The sequence below is a fragment of the Amphiprion ocellaris genome, chromosome 23 (genome assembly GCF_022539595.1).
Source record: "Amphiprion ocellaris isolate individual 3 ecotype Okinawa chromosome 23, ASM2253959v1, whole genome shotgun sequence".
Classification (NCBI taxonomy): Eukaryota; Metazoa; Chordata; class Actinopteri; family Pomacentridae; genus Amphiprion; species Amphiprion ocellaris.
In genome coordinates this window covers 23,825,529-23,850,106 of record NC_072788.1, presented here as the reverse complement: position 1 = coordinate 23,850,106, position 24,578 = coordinate 23,825,529, and the positions used below count along the sequence as shown (strand labels likewise).

Sequence of the window (24,578 nt, the reverse complement as noted above, 5' to 3'; positions counted from 1 at the left end):
TGCCAGGCTTGTTGAACCTAAACATCACCAAATAGAATCTGTCTGGCATTAGGGCTGGACCTGAACATTCAGTCGTTATGGTGGTATCGGAATATTTATTTTGAGATTCAAATATTTGGATCGAGGTCCATCTATATGATTCCACAATAAGGAAGAATCTGGAGGAAATGAAAAGACCGATCACAAGCTGGAACAAACATTTAACTGTAGTTGTTGCTGTCAAGAGATCAACCAGTTATTAAGTTCAGGGCGGCAATTATTTTTTCCAGGGTGATACAGGTGTGTGGATTATATCCGTCTAATATTCAATAAATATAAATATCAGTTTGATGATCTGGAACATTTAAGTGTGACAAACGCGCAACAGAAGATAGTTTATCACAACATTGACGGATGTTAGTGCAGCAGCCTTCCTCAGTTAGTAGAAGCTGATGGATCGAGCATCTACTGAATGAGCTGAGGGGAGACAGAACAATCCACAAGACTTAAGAAAAAGTTCTGACGTAATGTCCCGGTGTGGTTTTGGTTGCATGAGGGGAAACGAAACATTCCAGCAACGGTAACTTGGGGTTCAGCGTCTTGCACCTGGTTCAAGCTCAACTTCAAGGAAAGGGTCGGATTAAATCTACACTAAACCTGGTAATGTTTCACCCCGAAGCACCAGCCGTTCAAAAACAAAACAGGCCACTGAAAACAAACTACAGTTCCTTTTAATTTTATTACAAAAACAAAAACAGGATTTTCAGAATTAACAGTACAACATCATATCTACTCAGAATGAACAAAAAAAAGGGAGGCAACAGAAAGGAGGACAAGTGCAAGGGAGATGGTGTGTAGTTGTGTGTGTGGAGGTGTGTGTGCGCATGTATGCATCAGTTTACAAACCCCTTTAAAAAAAAACTGAATAATCTGAAAATGTGATTCTGCCCCCCACAACCCCTCTGAAAAAAAAGAGACAAACGTTCCATTTTACTACCACAAACACTGAAGAAAACAAGGTGGAGAGGAGAGAGGATGGAGGGGAATCATCGGTTTCTCCGTTTTTATATAAAAATCACTTGGCAGAGGATATGTCAAGACTTCTCTTTTATTATCCATTAATTAAGAAACTCATCTTCTTTTGTTTTTGAACAGAAAATAAACAATGATTGCAATAAAAACCCATTTAAACACACATGCACGCACACACACACACACACAAACAAGAAACCCTGATGATGCCTGGATGGATGGAGGTGGAGACAGGAAGGAATGGAGCTAATGGATGAAGTCTGACTGTCCTGCTGGTTCTTCCACCATCTCAACGCGACACTTCAGCGACCAACACGGAGATCCTACGTCTATGTACAGGTGGTGTGTGTGTGTGTGTGTGTGTGTGTGTGTGTGTGTGTGTGAGCATCAGAAAGAGCCGGTCAGGGTAGGAGGGAGGTTGGGGTCGACTAGGTTTGGCAGTATGAGTGTGTACGAGACAGAGATTTAGGACCGTCGCTTCTTCTTGCTGGGCGGAGCTGATGGCCGGACCTTCCTCTTCCTGTTGGAGGTGTCCTCGTCCTCATAGTGGCTCTCTCTGTCAGCTAGAGGGAAAAACAAAGTTGTGGTACATCAGAGGACTAAGTCCAGCACATCCAGATTTCCTTTTTGCGAATCGGCTCGACAGAAAATAAAACCTCAGTCAGAGATAACAAGAATCATGAAGGTGGCTTTTAATTTTCTTTTCTGATTCAGTTCACATAAACGAGGTTTGAATGGAGAACAATGAGGAACATGAAAATCTTCTATTGTTGCATATTTCTCACACTTGAATGTTCCAGATCACCAAACTAATATTTATATTTATTGAATATTAGACAGCGATAACCCACAAACATGTATCACTGTGAAAAAGTAATTGCCCCCCTGAAACTAATAACTGCTTTGGCAGCAACAGCTGCAGTTAAATGTTTGTTCCAGATTGTGATCAGTCTTTTCCATCACCATGGAGGAATTCTGCTCCGCTCTTCTCTGCAGAATAGTTTGAATTCAGTCACATTAGATGGTTTTAGATCATGAACTGTCCTTTTAAGGTCTTGTCACAGAATCTTGGCTAGATCCAGAACCTTCATTTAGTTCTTTCTGAGCCACTCAGAGGTGGACTTCCTTGTGGTCTTTGGGTCTTTGTCTTGCTGCATAAACCATTAGTGTTGAGCTTTAGGTCATGAACTGATGGTGGATGTTCTCCAGGAGGATTTACTGATAGAGAGCAGAATTCATGGCTCCATCAGTGATGACAAGTCGTCCAGGTCCTCCAACCATCACACTACCACCACCATGTTTCACTGCTGGTATCATGTTCTTCTTGTGGAATGCAGTATTAGCTTCATACCAGATGGAACAGACCCATGTCTTCCAGAAAGTTCCACCTTTGACTCGTCAGTCCACAGGATGTTATCCTAAAGTCTTGGAGCTCATCCAGATGTTTTTTTGTAAATACCAGATGATACTTTATGTTCTTTTTGGTCAGTAGTGGTTTGATGCTTCCAACTCTCCCATGGATCCATTTCCTCCAGGGTCTTCCTTATTGTGGAATCATGCAGATGGACCTTAACTGAGGCCAGTGAGGTTTGCAGATCTTTAGATGTTCCTCTGGGTTCTTCTGTGACCTCCTGGATTAGATGTTGATGCTCTTGGAGAAATGTTGGTGGTTGGTCCACTCCTGGGAAGCTTCTCCACTGTTCCATGTGTCTCCATTTGTGGATAATGTCTCTCACTGTGGTTCTCTGGAGTCCCAGAGTCTCAGCAATGGCTTTGGAACCCTCCAGACTGATGAATGTCAATGACTTTGTTCCTCATCTGTTCTTGAATCTCTTTAGAATGTGGCATCATGTGCTGCTTTTTCAGAGCCTTTAGCTACTTCACAATGAAGACAGGTTCTATTTAGTGATGTTTAGGTTCAACAAGCCTGGCAGTAATCATATGTGAGTGTGGATGGAGAAACTGAACCCAACTGATGAATGAATTTGGCCATTGGGTAGATAAGGGGGCAATTACTTTTTCACATAGGGCAAGATGGACTAGACAGTATTTTGCCTTCAATAAATAAAACCATCATTTTAAAACTGCATTTTGTGTTTTCTTGGGTTATCTTTGTCTTATATTAAAATTAGTTTGATGATCTGAAACATTTCAGTGCAACAAATTTGCAGAAACAGATTTCTGTAGGGGGGGCAATACTTTAAGACACAAATGTTCTCCGTCTGCAACTTTTCAGCCTCCTCATGTCGACGATCTGATGTGATACGAACCTTTTCTGGCTTCTTCCTCCAGCTCATCCCAGTCTTTGCCGCTCTCCTCCTCGCTGCCCAGTGATGCACTGTAATCTGTGAGTGCAAAGAAAATACTCGTTCAGATACCCGTCATTTGCTTAAAAAGTTATTTTCTTCTTCGTTGCTCCACAAAAACAAGAAAATTAGAAATTCGAATCCAAAATGTTCAGTTTACACTCATGTATGATAAAGGAAAGCAATAAATCTTTAAACTTGAGGAAGCCGGAAACAGAAGTGCAGCTCTATGCAGATAATATGAAACTAAAAGTCATACCAGAGTCCTCCGTCTCCGAGCTGTAATCCTCATCACTGTCTTCCTCTTCTTCCTCCTCTTCATCTGCAGAGGGGTTGAACGTCTCATCCTCCATTTCCGACTCCGAATCTTCCTCTGCGCCGCTTCCCTGAGTCAAAAAACGAGAAGTGCCAAGAGAAATATAAGTACAAAAGCAAAACAAACAAAGAAACTACAAAAGTATTATTATTTGTGAGCTCTTAATTAGTCGGGCTTGGTGTTGTCAAGTTCAAAGTCATTAAAGCAAGTTTAGAGTCATTCTGGATCAGCTTAGAGCAAGTTTTACTGTTCGACAATTTTTGAGCCATTTTGTCCAAGTTTCAGGTGTCTATCTGTACAAGTTTTGAGCCATGTTAGAAAAGTTCTTCTTCATTTTGACTAACTTTTGAGTAATTCTGTCCACGTTTCAGGTCTTTTTGAGCAGGTTTTGAGAAATGTTAGAAAGTTCTTTTTAATTTTGATTAACTTATGAGTAATTTTAGACAAGATTCAGGTCTCTTTGTACAGGCTGAATCATGTTAGAACATTTTTTACAATTTTGACCAACTTCTGAGTTATTTTGGACAAATTCTGTTCAGTTCCACATGATTATGATTGAAATGGATCTCAGGAAAGGAAACAAGGCATTTTAGCAAAAACATCAGGAGAGAAACCGGGAAGCACAAGATTTTTTGATTGGTTTATGAAATGTATTAAAAATCTGACGCCGTTTTTTGCCTGTTGTACTCAACACACCTCGCTCTCTGGGTCCAGGAAAGACCAGCCGCCCTGCTCAAAGAAGCCCTCCGGATCGTCCACAATGGTCTTCATGATCTTAGTCCAGTTCAGAGACTGGACTCCCTCCGTGTACTTGATGTCACATGAGCTGAGAAAGACACAAAATGTGTTCATTCACAAAAGAAAAACATCCCGTTAACATTAAAAAGCCATCAGATGTTGTTTCTTTTCCATTAAATTCCTTTTAAATCCGCCTCACTTGAGCCACTCCTTGATGGGGTCGAGGGAGTTGACGGGCACGGCGTTGATCATGGTCACTTTCTTGTTGTAGTCCTTGTAGACGATGACCACATCAAAGTTCTTCAGGTGAAACTGCACACGTTCAAAGTGGACCAACTCCACCTCGTCCAGGGTCACGACAAACGGAGGCTACGGATAGAAAAAAGAATTTTAACAAAGAAAGACCACCAGGAGAAAGGCAAAAACATTTACGAAAAAATGAAAAGAAAAATGTCAATTTATATGAAAAATGACAAAGAAAACTATATCTCAAAAAAAATGTTTACAAAAATGCTTCCAGTAAAACAGAAGTAGAAGCAAACTTTAAGAGAGAATCATTTATGAAAATTAAGACCAAATAGTTATTTTAAAAGAAATCACAAAAGAAAGACAAAAAGCCAGAACTGTGCTTTGAATCAGCCGGCAGTAAAAGAAAACTTCAAGACAAAAGCAGATACCACAAAAATTCTGGCAATTAAAGAGATTTCAAAAATTGTTTTAAAAAAAAAAAAAAAAAAAAAAAACTAAACAGAAAATTTAGAAAAAATAAAATAAAATATGAAAATATAAAAATTTGAATAAAACAGAGTTCAAAGAAAACTTGAAAAGATAAAAACACTTCTGAAAGTTAAGACCAAATATTTTTTTAAAAAATGCAAAAAGAAAATAAAACAAAAACCAAAAACGTGCTTTGAATCAGCTGGAAGTAAAAGAAAAACTGACATTAAAAATTTTTCTGAAAATTATTTAAAAAATACTGAACATTTCCAAAAACAATTATAAAATAAAATATGGAAAAGTTCAAACTGTGCTTTGAATTAAACAGGAGAAAAAAAAAACTTTAAAAGAAAAAAACATTTATGAAAATTAAGACCAACTTGTTTGCTTTTTTATTTTTATAAATCACAAAACAAAACGAAAAATTCTGACAATGATTTTCCGACAATTATTTGAAAAATACTGAAAAATTACAAAGAAATTATAAAATAAAACATGGAATAAGTCCAAACTGCTTTGAATAAAAGCAGAGTAGAAAACATAAAAAAAAAGGTCTGAAAAATATTTCAAAAATTATTTATAAAAATACACAAAATTTACCAAAAAAAACCCCACATAAGAGCAGTAAAAATAAATATTAAAAAAAAGTCAGAAATTATGCTTTGAATCAAACAGAAGTGGAAGAACGCTTAGAAGGATTTTGAAAAAAATTACATAAATTCTAAAAACTACATTCTGTGGATTAATTAATTAACCGGTTAATTATTTATTTATTTATTTTTTTTTACATTTATGCTTTATTGTGTTCTTTTTTAAAAAACTTCACTTAATCAACATTCCCTGAGCTACTCTTTCCAGTTCAGGTGATTTACAGATAATGTTTTGTGGTCCAAGGATCTGTTCCTCCTGAGCTCAGTGTGTTTACTCACCCATTCAGTGACGTTGACCAGGGAGCTGGATGTGGGTTGGAGCAGGCAGGTACTCCTGTAGGGGGCGCCCTGGAACCTGGAGACAAACATGCAGAGGTGAGTCCAGATGTTTCCTCACCCTCCATCTCAGTTGTTATTTATTTTACATTCACGTGGCCGGATCTTCTCACCCCAGGTCTCTGAAGGGAACCTCGAACTCCAGCTCTTCCTTCGTCAGCGTCTCCACCTTCTCGATGAAGTTCTTGAAGGCCGACTTGAGCTTGTGCCTCATCTCGCGCTCCATCTGCTCGGCATACAGGTCGTCTCGGTCGTGCATGTGCTGGTGTTTGCCCAGGTCGGTGGTGATCTCACCGACCTCCGTGTAGAACTGGACGTCCGTGTGGCGCCTCTTACCGAACATGATGGCGTTCTGGAGCGAGAACATCAGCACAGAAATTACTCGAGTGTTTCAAAAAGACTTCATCCTAAAACTAACTAGGACTCACAAGATTCATTTAAAGGAAGAGTTCAACATTTTGCATTTCTTGAAGAGAAAACCTATTATTACCACTCAAAAAGACGTAAACCATCAGCAAATAATTCTTTATTTCCCTTTACTTCCTACTCAAAATAGAAGACAAGAGGATCCAGATGCAGTAAAAGTATTTGCCCCCTTCCTCTTGTCTTCTATTTTTGCATATTTGTCACACTCAAAGATCAAACTAATATTTATATTTATTGAATATTAGACAGAGAAAATCCAGAAACCTGTATCACCCTGTGAAAAAGTAATTGCCTCGCCGGACCTCATAACTGATTTGGCAGCAACAACTGCAGTTAAATATTTGTTCCAACTTGTGATCAGTCTTTTCCATCACCATGGAGGAATTCTGCTCCACTCTTCTCTGCAGAATAGTTTGAATTCAGTCACATTAGATGGTTTTAGATCATGAACTGTCCTTTTAAGGTCTTGTCACAGAATCTCAGCTAGATCCAGAACCTTCATTTAGTTCTTTCTGAGCCACTCAGAGGTGGACTTGCTTGTGGTCTTTGGGTCTTTGTCTTGCTGCATAAACCATTAATGTTGAGCTTTAGGTCATGAACTGATGGTGGACGCTCTCCAGGAGGATTTTCTGATAGAGAGCAGAATTCATGGCTCCATCAGTGATGACAAGTTGTCCAGGTCCTCCAACCATCACACTACCACCACCATGTTTCACTGCTGGTATCATGTTCTTCTTGTGGAATGCAGTATTAGCTTCACACCAGATGGAACGGACCCATTTCTTCCAGAAAGTTCTACCTTTGACTCAAAGTCCACGGGATGTTATCCCAAAGTCTTGGAGTTCATTCAATTTTTTTTTTTGTAAAAACCAGATGAACCTTTATGTTCTTTTTGGTCAGTAGTGGTTTGATCCTTCCAACTCTCCCATGGATCCATTTCGTCCCAGAATCTTCCTTATTGTGGAAACATGTAGATGGACCTTAACTGAGGCCAGTGAGGTCTGCAGATCTTTAGATCTTTCTCTGGGTTCTTCTGTGACCTCCTTAGATGTTGATGTTCTTGGAGAAATGTTGGTGGCTGGTCCACTCCTGGGAAGGTTCTCCACTGTTCCATGTTTCTCCATTTGTGGATAATGTCTCTCACTGTGGTTCTCTGGAGTCCCAGAACCTCAGCAATGGCTTTGGAACCCTCCAGACTGATGAATGTCAATGACTTTGTTCATCATCTGTTCTTGAATCTCTTTAGAACGTGGCATCATGTGCTGCTTTTTCAAAGCCTTTAGCTACTTCACAATGAAGACAGGTTCTATTTAGTGATGTTTAGGTTCAACAAGCCTGGCAGTAATCATATGTGAGTGTGGATGGAGAAACTGAACCCAACTGATGAATGAATTTGGTCATTTGGTAGATTGGTAGGTAAGGGGGCAATTACTTTTTCACATAAGGCAAGATGGGCTGGACAGCAAAAAGCAAAGCGTGACCTTTTTTTTGTTGTATTAGATAGATGATTTAATAAACGAACCTTGAGATGGAAGTGCAGTACGATGATCATCTCGCCGTCACATGGCTGGAAGATGGCGTGTTTGATGTTGTTGTAAAGAATGTCCACTTTATCACCGCGGACCGACGTGAAACGGAAACCTGAGCAGGAAGAAAAGACGCGAGTTTCCCATAAAAACAATGACGAGGTTTAGACATCACAAGTTCAACGTATCCAGACTTTCTTTGTGTGAGTCGACTTGACAAAACCTCAGTCAGAGATAACGGGTATCAGGAAGGTGGTTATCAACTTTCTTAGTTAACTCAGACTTCCTGCTTCAAACTCTGTTCACATAAAACGAGTCGTTTAGCGCGTCTTGTAACTCTTCTTCTGCACTAAATGAACAGACGGTGTTCAGCTGCTTCAGTCAACAGGTTGTTTTAATGGAGAACAATGATGAACATAAAAAGTATGATGGCAAAAAGCTGCTACAGCAGGAATGCCGATAGAAAACTGCTAAATGTGCGTTAATATATTTATTTTACTGATCAATGCAGCAGGGCTGCACAGTGGCGTAGTGGTTAGCACTTTCGCCTTGCAGCAAGAAGGTCCCTGGTTCGCGTCCCGGCTTTCCCGGGATCTTTCTGCATGGAGTTTGCATGTTCTCCCTGTGCATGCGTGGGTTCTCTCCGGGTACTCCGGCTTCCTCCCACAGTCCAAAAATATGCTGAGGTTAATTGATTACTCTAAATTGCCCGTAGGTATGAATGTGAGAGTGATTGTTTGTCTCTGTATGTAGCCCTGTGACAGACTGGTGACCTGTCTAGGGTGTCCCCTGCCTTCACCTGAGTCAGCTGGGATAGGCTCCAGCCCCCCCCGCGACCCTAGTGAGGATTAAGCGGTGTATAGATAATGGATGGATGGATGGATGATCAATGCAGCTGCACATTAGAGCTGTTAAACTTTAAACTTCATATATTTATACATTATTTTGTATTGAAGTGCATTTAGGTCTGACTTTGTCTCATAATGAAGGAAATCAGGTTAATTTGTGGCCAAATGAAAGTGGAACTAATGTCACTGATTGAATATTCTCTGTGATAAATACTGATAAATAATCAGTGTTTGATCAGCTGCAGTACCAGCAGTTCAAACATATTTGTAAGATTTCTGCATCACCAGCTGAATATATGTCAAGTTTCCATGGCAACATGATGCATACAGTGTGTGATACTGTAACTACAAGGCTTCATTCAGTGATTTTAATAACGTACAGATCAACAGGTGTACAGAAAAAACTTTTTCCCTCAGCTGAGAATCTGTATCTCTCATAAATAATTGTCAGGAAATTATTTGTTTAAAAGAGAGATGCTTCTTCCAGACAATGCAAATCTGAAACTCTGAACAGAATCTGGATGACAGCATCAGTTACCATGGAGACCTAGCTCCACAGCATCTGCTACCATGGAGATCTAGCAGGTTAAAAGACCTTCCTGACACTAAAAACTCTGACTCAGCATCCCTTTTAACACTCTAGTCTGTCCTGGTAGTTTGGCCCTCTGGCCTCCCGTTTATCTCCACCTCACCATTAGTATGCGCCTCCAGCGAGCCCTGCATCCTCTTCTGTGCGATGTTGGGTCTGATATAGAGGTCTTTGAGTTTGGGGTTGCTGCGGTTGAGGTTGATGACCAGCGAGTCTTGCTTGACGATGCCCTCCTTCTCCTTCTCCTCGGCCTCTCGCGTCTTGTAGCGCTTCTGGACCTCTTTAATGATGCGGAAAGCGTTCTGCAGGTTGGTGGACGGCACCGACGTGTCGCCGGGAGCCTTCAGGTTGGACGCTCTGTACGTGCTGAGGGAAGGATGAAGAGCGGTTGAGGAGGCGGAAGTGGTTTTTGGTTACTTTAACGGTGGATTTCAGTCGTTTATCGTCTTTAAAACAATCCAGTACGGCACATTACTGATGAGTGGCACCAAAAGTTTGGAAATACTTACATTTCTTTGACAAATGTGGCGTCAGGGTTGGGGAAGATGTTTCCTTCCTGTCGTCCCAGGGAGCTGCCGGGGACGTAGAAGTTGATCCTCAGGTAGGTGTAGTCTCCTTCTACAGACATACTGATGTTCTAAAGACATCAAGACAAGCAAAAAGAGGAAACAAGAACAAAAAAATAAAAGCAATCAGTCAATATTAAAAAAAGACACACAAAGAGAAGAGTTCCTCATAAACTGGTGCCATTAATTCAGTTGGTGGACAGTAGGGATTTTAAATATTAAAAGTCTCACACACTTAGAAATGCCCTTATTTTTGAAAGAAAAGCATTTTTTTTTCAATGAAGATAACATTTAATTAATAATAAATCCAGTCTAGACATTGTTAATGTGGTAAATGACTATTCTAGCTGGAAACAGCTGATTTTTAATGGAATATCTCCATAGAGGTACAGAGGAACATTTCCAGCAACCATCACTCCTGTGTTCTAATGCTACATTGTGTTAGCTAATGGTGTTGAAAGGCTCATTGATGATTAGAAAACCCTTGTGCAGTTATGTTAGCACATGGATAAAAGTGTGAGTTTTCATGGAAAACATGAAATTGTCTGGGTGACCCAAATTTTTGAACTGTAGTGTAAGTAGATAATAGTAGATAATTCAGACAGTTTAGAATGGTCTGTCTGCACCTTATCATTCTGCTATGGGGGTAAAAAAACTCTCAGCTGTAGTTCCTGGTTACGCCACCAGGTGGAGCCTATTACTGTCTAATGAAATAAAGTTACAGGTGTGTTTGCTGACTGCCTCTAAAGGTGGCATAAAACAAGCGCACCTCACTGCTGTCAAGCTGTTAGCATCAGGTTGTGAAACGTGTCTGGAGGTTGTCCGGGTTAGCTAGCCACCTGAGGCTCATGCTAATGCTAAAGCAGTACTTTGCAAACGCTAACACAAGCTGAAACACTCGACTAAAATTAAGGAGCAGCAGTAATCGGATTCCGAACTTCTAACAACATTAAAAGTGATGATCTGCTGATCTACTCAATAGATCAACTATGAAGATTATTTTGATCATCTATATTTAACTGAACAAAGCCGATGTTTAACAGTTTCACCAACATTTACTCACTTATTTCAATGATTACTACCACATTATCTTCAAAAACAGAGAACTCTGCAGGCATTGGTGGACAATAGGGATGTTAAATATTAATAGCCTCACACAGATAAATCCTTCATGATTTGCAGAATGGTCTGACTGCACCTTATCACTCTGCTATAGGGGAAAAAAACACATCTTTATATTTCCTTAAAAAAATCTATTTTTTTTAATCATGTGGTTATTTTTGCTGTTAAAACTTAAAACTCACGCAACCTGCTGTTCATCTGTTCACCTATATTTAACAAAAAAAGAGGCAGATTTTTGATAGTTTTACCAACATTTGAAGGGTCTGGAAGCAGAGTGGTCTGACCCACTTTCTGCAGTTTTTGAGGAAAATGGGTTCAAAGTTTCGTGTTTTCCAGAATAGTCCAACATTCCACTGTAATGCTGTATCTGGGTGGCGGGTTAGACCACTTTGACACTAAAATATAGACCCTAAAATATTACAGAAATTATATAAAACTCAGTTTGGATGTTTTGTGGGTTAGACCACTCTGCTTCTAACCCCCTCACTTGTCAGTTCACACTAAGATCCCAGTCTGTTTTATCCTCAACCTGAAACACCAACATGCTCATTTTATTGGCTTTTTATCTATTTGTTTAGATTCCATTCAGGTCCAGGAAACAAAAGGAATCCACACAGCGTTTAATTCTGGGCTTTGATAATGGACGTTTGCCGTACTTTATACTATCTGGTTCTTCTAGGACACCAGAGCCCAACATACAGAGCCATGAAAAAGTATCTGCCCCCTACAGAAACCTTCTATATTTGCATATATGAAGGGTGTGGAAGCAGAGTGGTCTGACCCACTTTCTGAAGTTTTGGGGAAAAAAATGGGTTCAGAGAATGGTCTAACATTTCACTGTAATGCTGTATTTGGGTTGTGGGTTAGACCACTCTGCCCCTAAAATCTAGACCATAAAATATTACAGAAATTATATAAAACTCTCATTTTTTGTAGGTTAGACCACTCTGCTTCAAAACCTCTCATTTGACATATATTTTATTTATTTTAATGACGAAAAGCTGTTAATATGGCAGACTATCGGTTGAGTAAACCCCTGAAATTTTGCCTCCCTCGACGTACCTTGATGGTGGCGATGTGGAACGGCGTGGCGATGCCGAAGACCGGCATGACGACGGTCTCGTATTTCTTGTCAATGAAGATCTTCATGTCTCTGATGTCCTTTTCTCTGGGCATCTGGGACACGTTCTTGTAGGAGACGTTAGATTTTCTGGCCCTGAGAGGAAATAATCAGTTAACGAGCAGAAGCTTAATTAAAACCCGTGAATCTTCCCACCGCTCCTCCGACACTCACTTCTGGATCTGCTGCTCTCCTTTCTGCTCCGTCAGGCGGCGCTTGGCCTCCTCGTTCAGGTGGTTGGCCAGCTCCTTCTGGTGAGCCCGCCTCTTCTCCTCCGCCGTCATCTCGTTCTACGTTGGACAACAGACACAACTGAGCGATCACACAGAGAAACGCTGGAGAACTTTTTAAAAGGAAGATGAGGAAGACAACATACATGCAGAACAGACGTGTGTTTGTGTGTTACAGCTTTTGGATGGTGAAAAGAATCAAAAACACATCAAAAGAAGTAGTAAAAAAAAGAAGGGTCACTCAAACTAAAATGACAGCTTTTCGTCCCATCAGCGAGGGGATTTTTAATGACTAAACCACTTCAGCCGATGAGATTTGAGAAGAAACGATGAATACTTACCTTTCCCAGTAGCTGGTAGAGTACAAAGACATTCACACTCTTAGTTACTGACGCTCTGTCAAAGAGGCTAAACAAAAAAAAAGCTAATCACCATCCAGCGGTTGAACAACAGATGGAAACACTTACTCTGGTTCTGTCAGCCAGCAGGGCGGCGCTACGAGCTCCTTTCCCCAGCAGCTCCTCGGCATCGTCGCCGTCCTCCTCTTCGTCTTCCTCGTCGTCATTCTAACAAATAACAGATTGTGTTTTGGTGAATTTGCAGCTCTGTAACAATGCAGTAGCTCCGATTTATGCAATTAAAAATGATTAATGTGCTGTGAGTTTACTATTACCGACAGTTAAACTTATAATTAAAATATTATTGTTACTTAAATAACTTGTACAAGTATAGTTATGCTTGAAAAAAAACACCAAATATGTTTATGTCTTTAAAAAGTTGCTGCTGGAACAGATCATCAGAGCTATTTATGTAAAACAGCATAAACAATGCATGAAATATTCGAGAAAAAGGTCACATCTGATGGGATAAAGTGTATAAACCCATAAATACACTACAAAAACACAGCTGCATATCTACACTACCATTCAAAAGTTTGGGGTTACCCAGACAATTTCATGTTTTCCATGAAAACTCACACTTTTATCCATGTACTAACATAACAGCACAAGGGTTTTCTAATCATCAATGAGCCTTTCAACACCATTAGCTAACACAATGTAGCATTAGAACACAGTAGTGATGGTTGCTGGAAATGTTCCTCTGTACCTCTATGGAGATATTCCATTAAAAATCAGCTGTTTCCAGCTAGAATAGTCATTTACCACAATAAAAATGTCTAGACTGGATTTATGATTATTTAATGTTATCTTCATTGACAAAAAATGTTTTTCCTTCAAAAATAAGGATATTTCTAAGTGACCCCAAACTTTTAAACACTAGTGTAAATCATTTACCTTGAGAATAAACAAATATAGTCCCAGTAAAAGGCAGCTGCTATTTAAGACATGCATGTCCAATGTAAAAAAGGTGGAGGACATTATTTGTTTAATTCCTCAGAAAAAAGCTGAAATGATGAGCAAAGACACATACCTTCAAGAAGATTCCCACATTCTTTATCTTTTTCTTAACCGGTGTGAGTATCGTGGCGGTTTCTTCCTGTTAGGGAGAGATTTCAGGTTGTTGACAACATGTTTAGGGGAAATATTTCTGACTTTTCTGGACATTTTTAAAGAAAACATCTCAGTTTAAGGTTGACAGGGTCAGAAATACATTCCAATTTCAAGTTCATGTAATTTAAAGTCATCATTCCGCCCCATTCATGCTTGGTATTAGATTTTTGCAGTTATTTTCCAACTCATTTTATGTCTCTCCTGTGGTGAAATTAACAAGATCTCTGGTCTCACAGTGAAGCTGCACTCATAATAAACGCTGGGTATAATCAGCTGAAAACTACTTAAATGCAAAACACGGCAAATTTCATTTTTCTGCAAGATTTTTAATCAAAACTTTAAAAACCCGACGGCTGTTGTTCTTTCTGGGGTCATTTTGATGATTCTAAAATCCAAAAGTAAGCCCTCAAAAGTACAAAATAGATCCAATAACATGCCTTTATTTGTGAAATCCTTTCTACAGAAGCCCATAAGTTGAATTAAAATGCCTCCTATGTCGCTTTGCAGCAGGAAATATACTTCAAACTACTCTGATAACAAGGCCTGGGGTTGACTTTCTCTGGTTTCTGTCTCTCAAATGTGAAGATTTGCCGCTTTTTTCTCTGAATAGTGTAGCCTTTTGAAATGTTGTTCTAGTTGACTTGTGGCATTTTAACTGACAGAACTAAACGCAGACATTTCAGTTCTATAAATGACCGTCTTACCTCATTGATCTGTATTGTGTCGCCGATAAACAAGGCGTACTTCTTCTGCTCGTCTTTCTTGGCGTCTTTGTTTACAAGGTCAGCAAAACCCAAACTGATGCTCAACACCATACCTGGTGGAGACACACCATTGATGCTTATTTAGAAGTTATGATACAACAAACTCAAGCAAAAAAATAACTGTGACGTCAAGTCATAAATAAACTGAGAAGATCCTCACCTTTTTTCAATTTGTACTGGTTTTTAGCATTCAGAACCAAGGAGCCTTCTCTGAACTCAATTCCCATCGCAAAGCTGCAAAGACCGAAGAAAAGTAAAGATCTGAGTGCTGGAAAGTGACTGAGTTTACTGAAGAATAAAAAGGCATCTGAGGGCTTTTACCCAAGGTTTTTGGTGAGCTTCGCCACAAGGTCTGACTTCTCTTTCTTCACATACTCCAGAACTGTGCTGTAGGCGTCACAGATCTTAACACCTGAGAAGGAAACAAACACAAATATAGTCAACATTCCTCCTTTTGGAGAAAGCATTTCCCCTAGTAGAAATCTTCTATTTTTGCATATTTGTCACACTTAACTGTTCCAGATCAAACTAATTTTAATATAAGACAAAGATAATTCAAGAAAACACAAAACACAGTTTTTAAATGGTGATGTCATGTCTTGAAAGAAAAAGACTTTCCAGGCCATCTTGCCCTATGTGAAAAAGTAATTGCCCCCTTAGCTACCAATCTACCAAATAACCAAATTCATTCATCAGTTGGGTTCAGTTTCTCCATCCACACTCACATATGATTACTGCCAGGCTTGTTGAACCTAAACATCACTAGATAGAACCTGTCTTCATTGTGAAGTAGCTAAAGGCTCTGAAAAAGCAGCACATGATGCCACCACGTTCTGAAGAGATTCAAGAACAGATGAGGAACAAAGTCATTGACATTCATCAGTCTGGAGGGTTCCAAAGCCATTGCTGAGGCTCTGGGACTCCAGAGAACCACAGTGAGAGACATTATCCACAAATGGAGAAACATGGAACAGTGGAGAACCTTCCCAGGAGTGGACCAACCACCAACATTTCTCCAAGAGCATCAACATCTAATCCAGGAGGTCACATAGAATCCAGAGGAACATCTAAAGATCTGCAGACCTCACTGGTCAAACAAACATTTAACTGCAGTTGTTGCTGCCAAAGCAGTTATTAGGTTCAGGAGGGCAATTACTTTTTCACAGGGTGATACAGGTTTGTGGATTTTCTCTGTCTAATATTCAATACATACAAATATTAGTTTGTGTGAGAAATATGCAAAAAATAGAAGATTTCGGTGGGGGGGCAAATACCTTTTCACAGGACTGTACATACAAAAATGCTAAGGATTATCACCTAAATCAAGATCAGTCAGAATTTATTTAACTGCTAACATCTTCCTAAAGCTCCTACACCCCCCAACATGTTCCTGAACTCACCGTGCTTCAGCTCCTTCAGCAGCTCCTCTTCCACCTGCAGCAGGAAGTTGTAGTTGTCCTGCATCTCCTGAGGAGGATCCACCATGAGGGTGCGAACCAGGTTGGAGCAGTACGACTTGTAGCGGATCCCCATGGCACACGTTATGGCACCGAAGTGCATGTGGTTCTTATCGCTGGTGTGAACAGGGAACAGTTTTATCATTCAATGTGGTCAGAGCATAAACCCAAATATTAAAGAGAGTCATGGTCTTTGGTACCTGATGAAGCTTTCAGTTCATTCATTTTATAAAAAAAAAAACAATTCAGAAGAAGTTTAACATTCAAAATATGCAGACAGAGTTGTGCACCAAATATGTATGACTCGGCTCACATTAAACACTAAAAAAAAAAAAAAAAGAACAATTTGCAAGTCTTTCAAACAACAAAATCTAATGGCACTTTTCCATTAGCACTTACTCAGCTCGACTCTTCTCGGTTTGTGAGGTTTTTCATTAGGACTAGTACCTGGTACCAGGTACCAATGAGTGCTTTGTGACTTCAAGAAACTTTTACGTTACATATCCCATTGGTGGTAAGCTCACTTTAAACAAACAAGTATATTTTGAAAGTAACGTCATTGTCTCCTGTATGCAGACAATAAGCTAGCTAGTTAGCCATCAACGCCAAGTCCGTGGATGGCCCACCCACAGAGTTAGCGTCTCCACCCACGATGAGTTGGTACTCAATGGTAATGGAAAACAACCTAAGCAGAGTCGAGTCAGTGCTAATGGAAAAGTGCCTTAAGGCACTTCTAAAGTTCATTAACTCTTGACACTGTGTTGGTTTACCCCACGTCGTAATTAAAATACAACAACAAGCTGATAAATCCACATCAGTGGTTATCAGTCTTTATGCTAAGCTATGCTAACTGCAGCTATTTTTGTGCACATTTACCAAAATGTGGAACTATACCTTAGACTGTACCTGAACTTTACGTGTTCATGGACACAACATCGGATTTATTATTTAAGGCAAACTGGCAGGAAGATTTAGCGCAAAAACATTTCGCTATTTGAATAACTGACAACCTCACCCAACCAGTCAAGGCAGATGGCCACCTTCCCTGAGCCTGGTTCTGTCGGAGTTTATTCCACTTCCCCATTTCAGGGCTTTTTTTGTTCCTTCCCACCATCGTTCATAGGGAAACTAAAGGGATTGTTGGGTTTTCTGTTCTTTGTTTAAGATTCCTACGGTCTGTATTTACTATGCTAAGCGCTGTGAGATGATGAATGTTGTGAATCTGTGCTACATTAATGCATTTAATTGAATAAAATACACTAAATACTTCACAGTGGCAGCATTTGTATTGTTAAATTTCCATATTATCAAACATAAACTGGTTAAGGACACGAATAAAAAGTAGTTTTTTCCACCAGATCCAAAGCGTGAGTTTTTCTGGAGGGTAGCTACCTGACGACGCTGAACTTGAGGCTGTAGTTGCCCCCGCTCTGGATGATGGGAGGGTAACACATCTCCACCGTGGATGGATCTGCACCGCCCAGGTACTTCTTCTCCTCGATGGCCTTCTCCACCGACTCCGCCAGCTTGCTGTGACGCACTTTCTGTTGGTGACAAAGAGAGGTTAACGAGGAGCAGGATGAAGTACAGCTACACCACCATGAAACTACCACAGAGACACTAATAGATGCTTTTATTATTGACGACTGTAATAATCTATCTGCTCTCCATAAGACGACTTTTTTTTTATTTTTATATATATGTATATATATATATATATATATATATATATATATATATATATATATATATATATATATATATATATATATATATATATATATATACATACACACACATCTTCTACAACTTCTTCAAAACTCTGAGTTCTAACTAAGACCAGGAGAGCTTTACAACAGATTTTAAGATTCTTTTATTAGTTTGTAAAGTTCCTAATGGATCTAATTAAACCTAAACATCTCTGGAACAGCAGAGAGTTTTAATATTTTTACATGTAAACTCATTTTCATAAGTCTTTTCATTGATTTGACATTCTATTTATTTACTCCTCTTCCTAGAACTAATTTTATCGACATGTTTTTTTCACCTTTTTACATGTTTTAGTGGATTTAATGTGCAGTTTATTACTTTGTGTTTTATCATTTTTATTGTTTTTAACATTTTTGACCTTCATTTTCTGTCTCTATCTCTATTTTAATAATAGATATATTTATTTAGCTTATTTTATTAAAGTTTATCTCACCTGGAGTTTCCTCAGTCCTTCAATTCCAGTGTTTTAGAGCCCTTTATTGAAAGCTTGACTCTTGGGAATCAGGTTTTGTTGCATTTTTTATTTTTGTAAGGCACATCGAATAGATGTTTTTATTATTGACTACTGTAATAATCTCCTATCTGGTTTCCATAAGACGACGATACTTCCTCTACAACTCGAGCAAAACCCTGCAGCACGAGTTCTAACTAAGAACAGAAGAACTTTAGAAGAGATTTTAAGATCCTTCTATTAGTTTATAAAGCTCTTAATGGTCTCGGTTTTAGCTGATGAGCCATCAGGTCGTTTGGTTTTCTAATTGAACCTAAACTCAGAACAAAAACATACGTTGAGGCAACATTTTCAGGGCAGCAGTGTTGATATTTTTAAAAGAGTCTCAGAATTAATTTTATTTATTGACTTCTGCTTGTGTTTCGTCTATGTAACGTGCAGTTCATTAATTTGTTTTTAGCATTTTTATTCTGTTTTTAACATTTTTGACTTTTATTTCCGTCTGTAGCTCTATCTCAGTTTTAATAATAAATATTTTATGGTGTTTTATTTACTTATCCAGCTTATTTTATCTCACCTGGTGTTTCCTAAGTTCTTAAATTCCAGTGTTTTATTGATAACTTGACTGTTGGGAATACAGTTTTAAAGCATTTCTTACTTTTCTACAGCACTTTGTGTTGTATTTTTGTTTTTCGTAATGTGCTGTATAAATAAATTCTGACTGATTGGCTGATAGAGGAGAAAACATTCAAATTAAATGGCTATTTTATTCAAATCAAGTTGGAAGATGTGATTAAAATACGCAGATGAAGTACTGTTAATTCTGAATTCACACATCATCACAGGAACAAGAAAACGTCTCTTTATTCTCTGTTGCTTGTATTGTTGTCATATTTCACTAATAAATTTTCTGTCAGTTTTCAACTTCTCATGTGATCTCTTTATATTTTATGAGTTTGTTTATAGAAGTAGTGAAAGAAAAACGGCTTCACGAACATCTCAGACGAGTGTTTCCTGTCCTCACCTCGTCTGCGTCGACGATCTCCATGACTCGCTCCTTGAAGAACTTTGAGTAGACCTCGCTGGTGATGGCCGCCGCCTTCTTCATCAGGCTGAGCTCTCCGTCCTCCTTCACCGCCATCGTGTACGCCACCACGGCGCTGATGTCCACCTGCAGGAGAGTGCGACTCCGTTACATCCAGCTCAGAGGCCCTGAAGGCACCGTTAAACCCTGGACTCTGATCTCACCTTCTCCAGCCCCTCGGCGGTGATGGTGTCGTTCCAGCTCTTCATGTACTCTCCGGGGAACTTGTCCTTGCTGAAGACTCCCACCGTCTTTCCCTCTTTGCTGCCTCTTATCGCCTCGATCATCTTGTCAAAGTTGGCCTTGTTGCTTTCGTTCTGAAAAACACCACGAGAAGAGTCAGGTTTTTCCAAGAATCGGAGAGTCTTACACTAACATTACATTTTTCTTCTGGACAAGTATTTCTACTCATATTTATATTTGTAGGACATATTTTTCAATTTATTTTGCTATTTTTAGGAAATATTTTTCGACTTATTTATTACATTTTTAGGACATTTTTCTACTTATGTTTACATTTTTAGGACACTTTTTTATTTAATTTGATATTTTCAGGACATTTTTAGAATTATTTTTTAAAATATCTTCGGGAAACATTTTTCTACTCGTGTTTATATTTTTAGGACATATGTTTCTATTTATTTATTACACTTTTAGGACATATTTTTCTATTTATTTGGATATTTTTAGGACATTTTTCTTCTTATTTTTTCATCTTTTTTCATCGCTATATTTTGTACTTTATACATTTCTAAGGCTTCGAATGGGAGCAATTACCCCTCTAGGAAGAATAAAATATTATTATATTATATTATTTTTTTATAACTAGCATTACTGCCTAGGAAGGCCAAGAAACAATATTTTGTTCTTTTAAAAACACTTAAAAGGACATTTTTTTGATGAGAAAATTGAATCAAGAAAGCTGCAGACGCACCGATTCATGGTGCTGAACTGTTTTTGAAGGGAAAAATAACCCTCTGCTAGTGTGTTTAACAATATTTATATTAATTTATGCAAAGAAACCAACTATGTTTTATGCTTTGCTAACACACAGCAGAGTACTCATGAGGAAATCACATCTTTAAACCATCCAGTTGTACCTTTTCCCTGGTGAGCAGAGTGATGGGCGGGACTCCGTTGGCGTTCTCGTTGCCTTTGGTCACAGCCACCTGCTTCAGGAAATCCACCTTCTTCTTGCTGGCGAGGAAAAAGATCTTGGTGTCGCAGAAGACCATGATGGTGTCAGTCAGCTCGTAGCCGAAGAGCCAGGTCTGAGGAGGAACGAAGATGAGACACAGGAAGTGAATCATCTGCCTTTAAAACCCCGAGTACGGCTGAATAATGTTAGGAAAAACTATTTTAGAAAAACACTGCGGCTGTGAGATTACATTCGGGGGGAAATAATTGTGATTTTTGACATGTTTTCAAATTTCAGTTCAGTATTTTTTGCATTAAAGATTGAAAATGAGACGTAGAATTAAACGGAAACTATTGAGACGATATTTAAACTAACAAAACTCAGATTTAAAGGAAAACCAACTTCCTAAAGGCTCAAGCAAAATATTTACTTCATAATGTCGTGATAAGACTTGAAAAACAAACTCCAGTGAAGTTATTGGTCTTTATCCTCCTGTGGCTGTTAAACTCTCACCTGTATCGCTGTGGATTTGGCATAAACGATTTCCTCATCCACTCCCACAGACACCACAATGGCGTCCACTTTACCGAACTCATCTTCTCCTTTCTGGAATAAAAAAAACAAACAAAATGCAGCTGAGCAGCATGAAAAATAGATAGTAGTGTCAGATGTTTCTATGGAGGGGAGCATTCCTGACAGTTTATTCTTTTTTTTTTGAAGGGACTTTTTAGGAAATAAATGTGTGATTTTTTCAATCAGGGATACAAATAAACATATTAATTTCTAAAAATGTGGGATCCTAGAAAATAGTAAATTACACTTTTTCACAGTTGCTTTTATGTTCCGAAATGCAAATTTGCAGGCAGAAAGATGACTATTTTCTACCACATTACTGCTTTAGTTCATTTTTTAATCTATTTTTGTTTAAACACATCGAGGAGAGTTAACAGATTAAACTGAAATCACTATAAAACTTCTCCAGATGATGATTTACAATGAAGCAATAATGTCATCTCGGTGTAAATAAAAAACTACCGTAGGTCAAAATATTTAAATACAAATCATGACTTACATAACATGCTTTTATGGAGAATAAATGACCCCCAAAAAATTACACAACACAATGTTTAAATTAATAGCTTTCAGATTTTATAAGTTTTGACTAAAAATTATGAGGCAAAATTAAGTCAAATTCAGTCAAATTTTTACTTCCTGTTCAATGATTTTAACTTGAAAGGTCAAAAACAATGAAGCAAAAAAAAAGTACATTTATTTTTTTATCTGAATCGATAACGGGATGAATTTAACTCAAAAAGACAAATATTGGCTCAGTGAATCACATTTTCATTTAAAATCCACAGAAACCACACAGAAGTCATTTCATGTCAACTTTAATCTCATAATGTGGACAGAGAATGTCTGTTTCTAGTAGTTAAGTCACTCTTAACTAGTGTTTTGTGTCACTACTTTTCTGTAATACTATGTTTGAATCTGCAAATGAGACATTTTACACCCAAAATCCCCGGTTTGTTGTTTTTTTTCTTCTTTTTAACATATTAATGGCAGAGGTTTTTTTGAAAAACGTGGCCGGACCGCTGGGAGCAGAGTGTCACTGCACAAGAAGACGGGAAAATTAAAATCATTTATGCTTTTTGCTTTTTTTGGGGGGCAATACATCAGAAAATCTTGACTGCACTTCAGACACCGTTTCTTTAAAATCATCTCTACAAATAAAATTAATGTCAACAGCCAGAAAAACTATATATTTTTCAGCACATTTTAAGTAACAAAATGTTTTATAATGCAGGCTATAATAATAATAAATTTTATTTGTTTTGCACTTTTCAGGCCAAAGACTTTACAGGTAAAAGACAAATAATAAATCATAAAATAAAGTCTGATTTTGATGCAGAAACAGTAAATCCTACAGCCTAAATGTGGAAATTTTCTATCAGTTAGATTAAAAAAAACAACCCAAAATTTAAAAGAACTAACCAGTGTATGATGTGTGCTTATATTTATTGAAAGGTAAAAGGAATTTCTTCTTTTTTTGTTTTTCTCATATGAAAAAATTTTTTTCTAAACATGAAGTGTCAAAACCAGCAACTTCTACCAGGTAAAACTACTTTCCTAAACCAAAAAACAAAACATTTAAACCATAAATATCACGATCAGTTTGATGAATCTTGCAAATATGAGTCCAGATCTGAGCTTTTGTTTTTTTTCTAATTGAAAATATGTTTTAAAATTATCCTTTGACTGTTTATCACCCCAAAAACTGATTTATTATCATAAAAATAATAATATTATGAGCAAATAAGCAAACCATTTCCAGCTAATGTCATTTGGACATTGCACTGGGCCTTAAACATGTATTTTTTGTATAAACTACTGAGCCACAATCATGAATTTTTGCTCTACGTGGAATAAAAATTTTTATTCCAGAGTAAAGACAACTTCTGGCAGACAAAGAGTTGAACTACACCTGATGGCAGTGATGTGTGAAAGCTGGAAGCTAGCTGTGTTAGCATCACTTAAAGTTGACTTGCAACACTCGCAGGCTTCACAAGCAGCTTCAGCACCAGATGCTGGAACATCTGGATGAATATGAGTGGATTTAAGTCTCCTGAAGCTGTTTTAAAAGACGTTAAAAACACTTTAAACTCTGATTATTACACCTGAGACGTTTCTATGAGCGACTGGGCTTCAACTTAAAGTCGCTCGTGCTGTTAAAAGTTATGAAAATACCCAGAAAAGTAGCTTTAATGTGACATGAAGTAACGGAGTACTTTGTTTAAAGTACTTTCCAGAAGCTGCGGGCATCCTGCACGCGCTGCCAGGATGCTGTCGTTATTCTCCTGCTAATTAGCCAGTTAGCATTAGCATGTAGCGACGCCGCAAAACCGGGACCGACCGTGAACACGTTTGCAGTTAGCCAGGTGTCAAGCACACCTGAGTGACTTATCGACTCCCCGCGGGCGCTTTGTCGACACTTATTTGTCAAATTAGCCCACGCTGGACTCTTTTCACGCTCAGCGGTTCGGCTAGCGGGCTAGCAGGCTGAGCTAGCAGGCTAGCTAGCGTGGTGAATGGGGAGCTAACATGAGGCAGCTAGCAGACACGGGAGCCCGAAGGAGCCCGTGTGTTGTGGAGGAGTTTTGGGGGTAAAATAAAGTCCTTAAATCCGAGCGGACATCAGCCCGGTTCTGGAGGTTCCACCGGAGCGACGGGCAGCTGAACAGTCGGCAGAAAAACGCGGCTAACGTAGCGCCTGGCATCCCCCAGCAGCAGCAAACAGTAGCGGCGGGTCACTTTCTCTACAACAAGCCGCTAAAACACCCCCACGGCTCCCCACACAGGCTCCACTTCCACCCGTTTTTACCTTCCAGTTGCTGTACAGCCTCTTGATCCGGCGGTAGTACGCTTCCTTGTCCAGGTTTACCGCCATGGCGACTCCTCTGCTGCTAACTCCAGCTCCCGGCTCCGCTCCTCTTCAGGCCGGATGGTGGTGATCAGCGTCGACCAACAACAACGCACTTCTCTTTCCACGCCTGCTGGGATCCAAACACCGCTACGATGCTGCTGCTTCCTTCACTAATTCACCACGCAGGCCTCGTGTAAAAACAAAACATTAGCATCGATTTGCATTCGCCTGATTAAAAAAACAGAAAAATAAAAACATCGCTAATTATTAAAATCAAATATAATTTCTCCGCTTTTAATTTTTTTCCGCCACACACACACACAACAATCTGTTATAATTAAGTCCTCGCCCCCCTCCTTCTCTTCTCCTGGCTTCTTTTCCCTCCCTCCCCCTCCGAGTATTCAGCTTTTATAATAATCAACATTATTCAAAACCGCAACTTCCCGCTTTATTTTAACTAAACAAAAACAAACACATA

General features: G+C 38.8%; 1 protein-coding gene across 2 annotated transcripts; it reads right to left on the bottom strand.

Moving 5' to 3' along the window:
* Window positions 1–699: 699 nt before the first annotated feature.
* Window positions 700–24,443, bottom strand: supt16h (SPT16 homolog, facilitates chromatin remodeling subunit). Of its 2 annotated transcripts, none has more exons than XM_055007722.1 (24): window positions 24,059–24,443; window positions 21,190–21,282; window positions 20,639–20,809; window positions 19,703–19,855; window positions 19,479–19,625; window positions 17,626–17,777; window positions 16,177–16,349; window positions 15,098–15,188; window positions 14,937–15,010; window positions 14,717–14,829; window positions 13,933–13,998; window positions 12,969–13,067; window positions 12,446–12,561; window positions 12,214–12,367; window positions 9,973–10,100; window positions 9,567–9,829; window positions 8,023–8,141; window positions 6,188–6,426; window positions 6,018–6,093; window positions 4,571–4,740; window positions 4,331–4,459; window positions 3,577–3,710; window positions 3,282–3,356; window positions 700–1,574 (listed from the first exon to the last, which is right to left on the bottom strand). In XM_055007722.1, the coding sequence occupies exons 1-24, from the start codon at window positions 24,122–24,124 to the stop codon at window positions 1,477–1,479; spliced, it is 3,099 nt and encodes a 1,032-aa protein (XP_054863697.1). In that variant the 5' UTR covers window positions 24,125–24,443; the 3' UTR covers window positions 700–1,476. The 2 variants fall into 2 exon arrangements, with proteins under 2 accessions (XP_054863697.1, XP_023119592.1); XM_023263824.3 differs by having other exon boundaries at window positions 3,577–3,703; window positions 4,330–4,459; window positions 24,059–24,442.
* Window positions 24,444–24,578: the final 135 nt, after the last annotated feature.

Coding starts and splice junctions, on each gene's coding strand:
- supt16h (XM_055007722.1), bottom strand. CDS start 24,124: ATGGCGGTAAACCTGGACAAGGAAGCGTACTACCGCCGGATCAAGAGG. Junction 20,810..21,189: donor CCAAATCCACAGCGATACAG/GTGAGAGTTTAA, acceptor GTTCCTCCTCAG/ACCTGGCTCTTCGGCTACGA. Junction 14,830..14,936: donor CCAGTACAAATTGAAAAAAG/GTGAGGATCTTC, acceptor TGTCTCCACCAG/GTATGGTGTTGAGCATCAGT.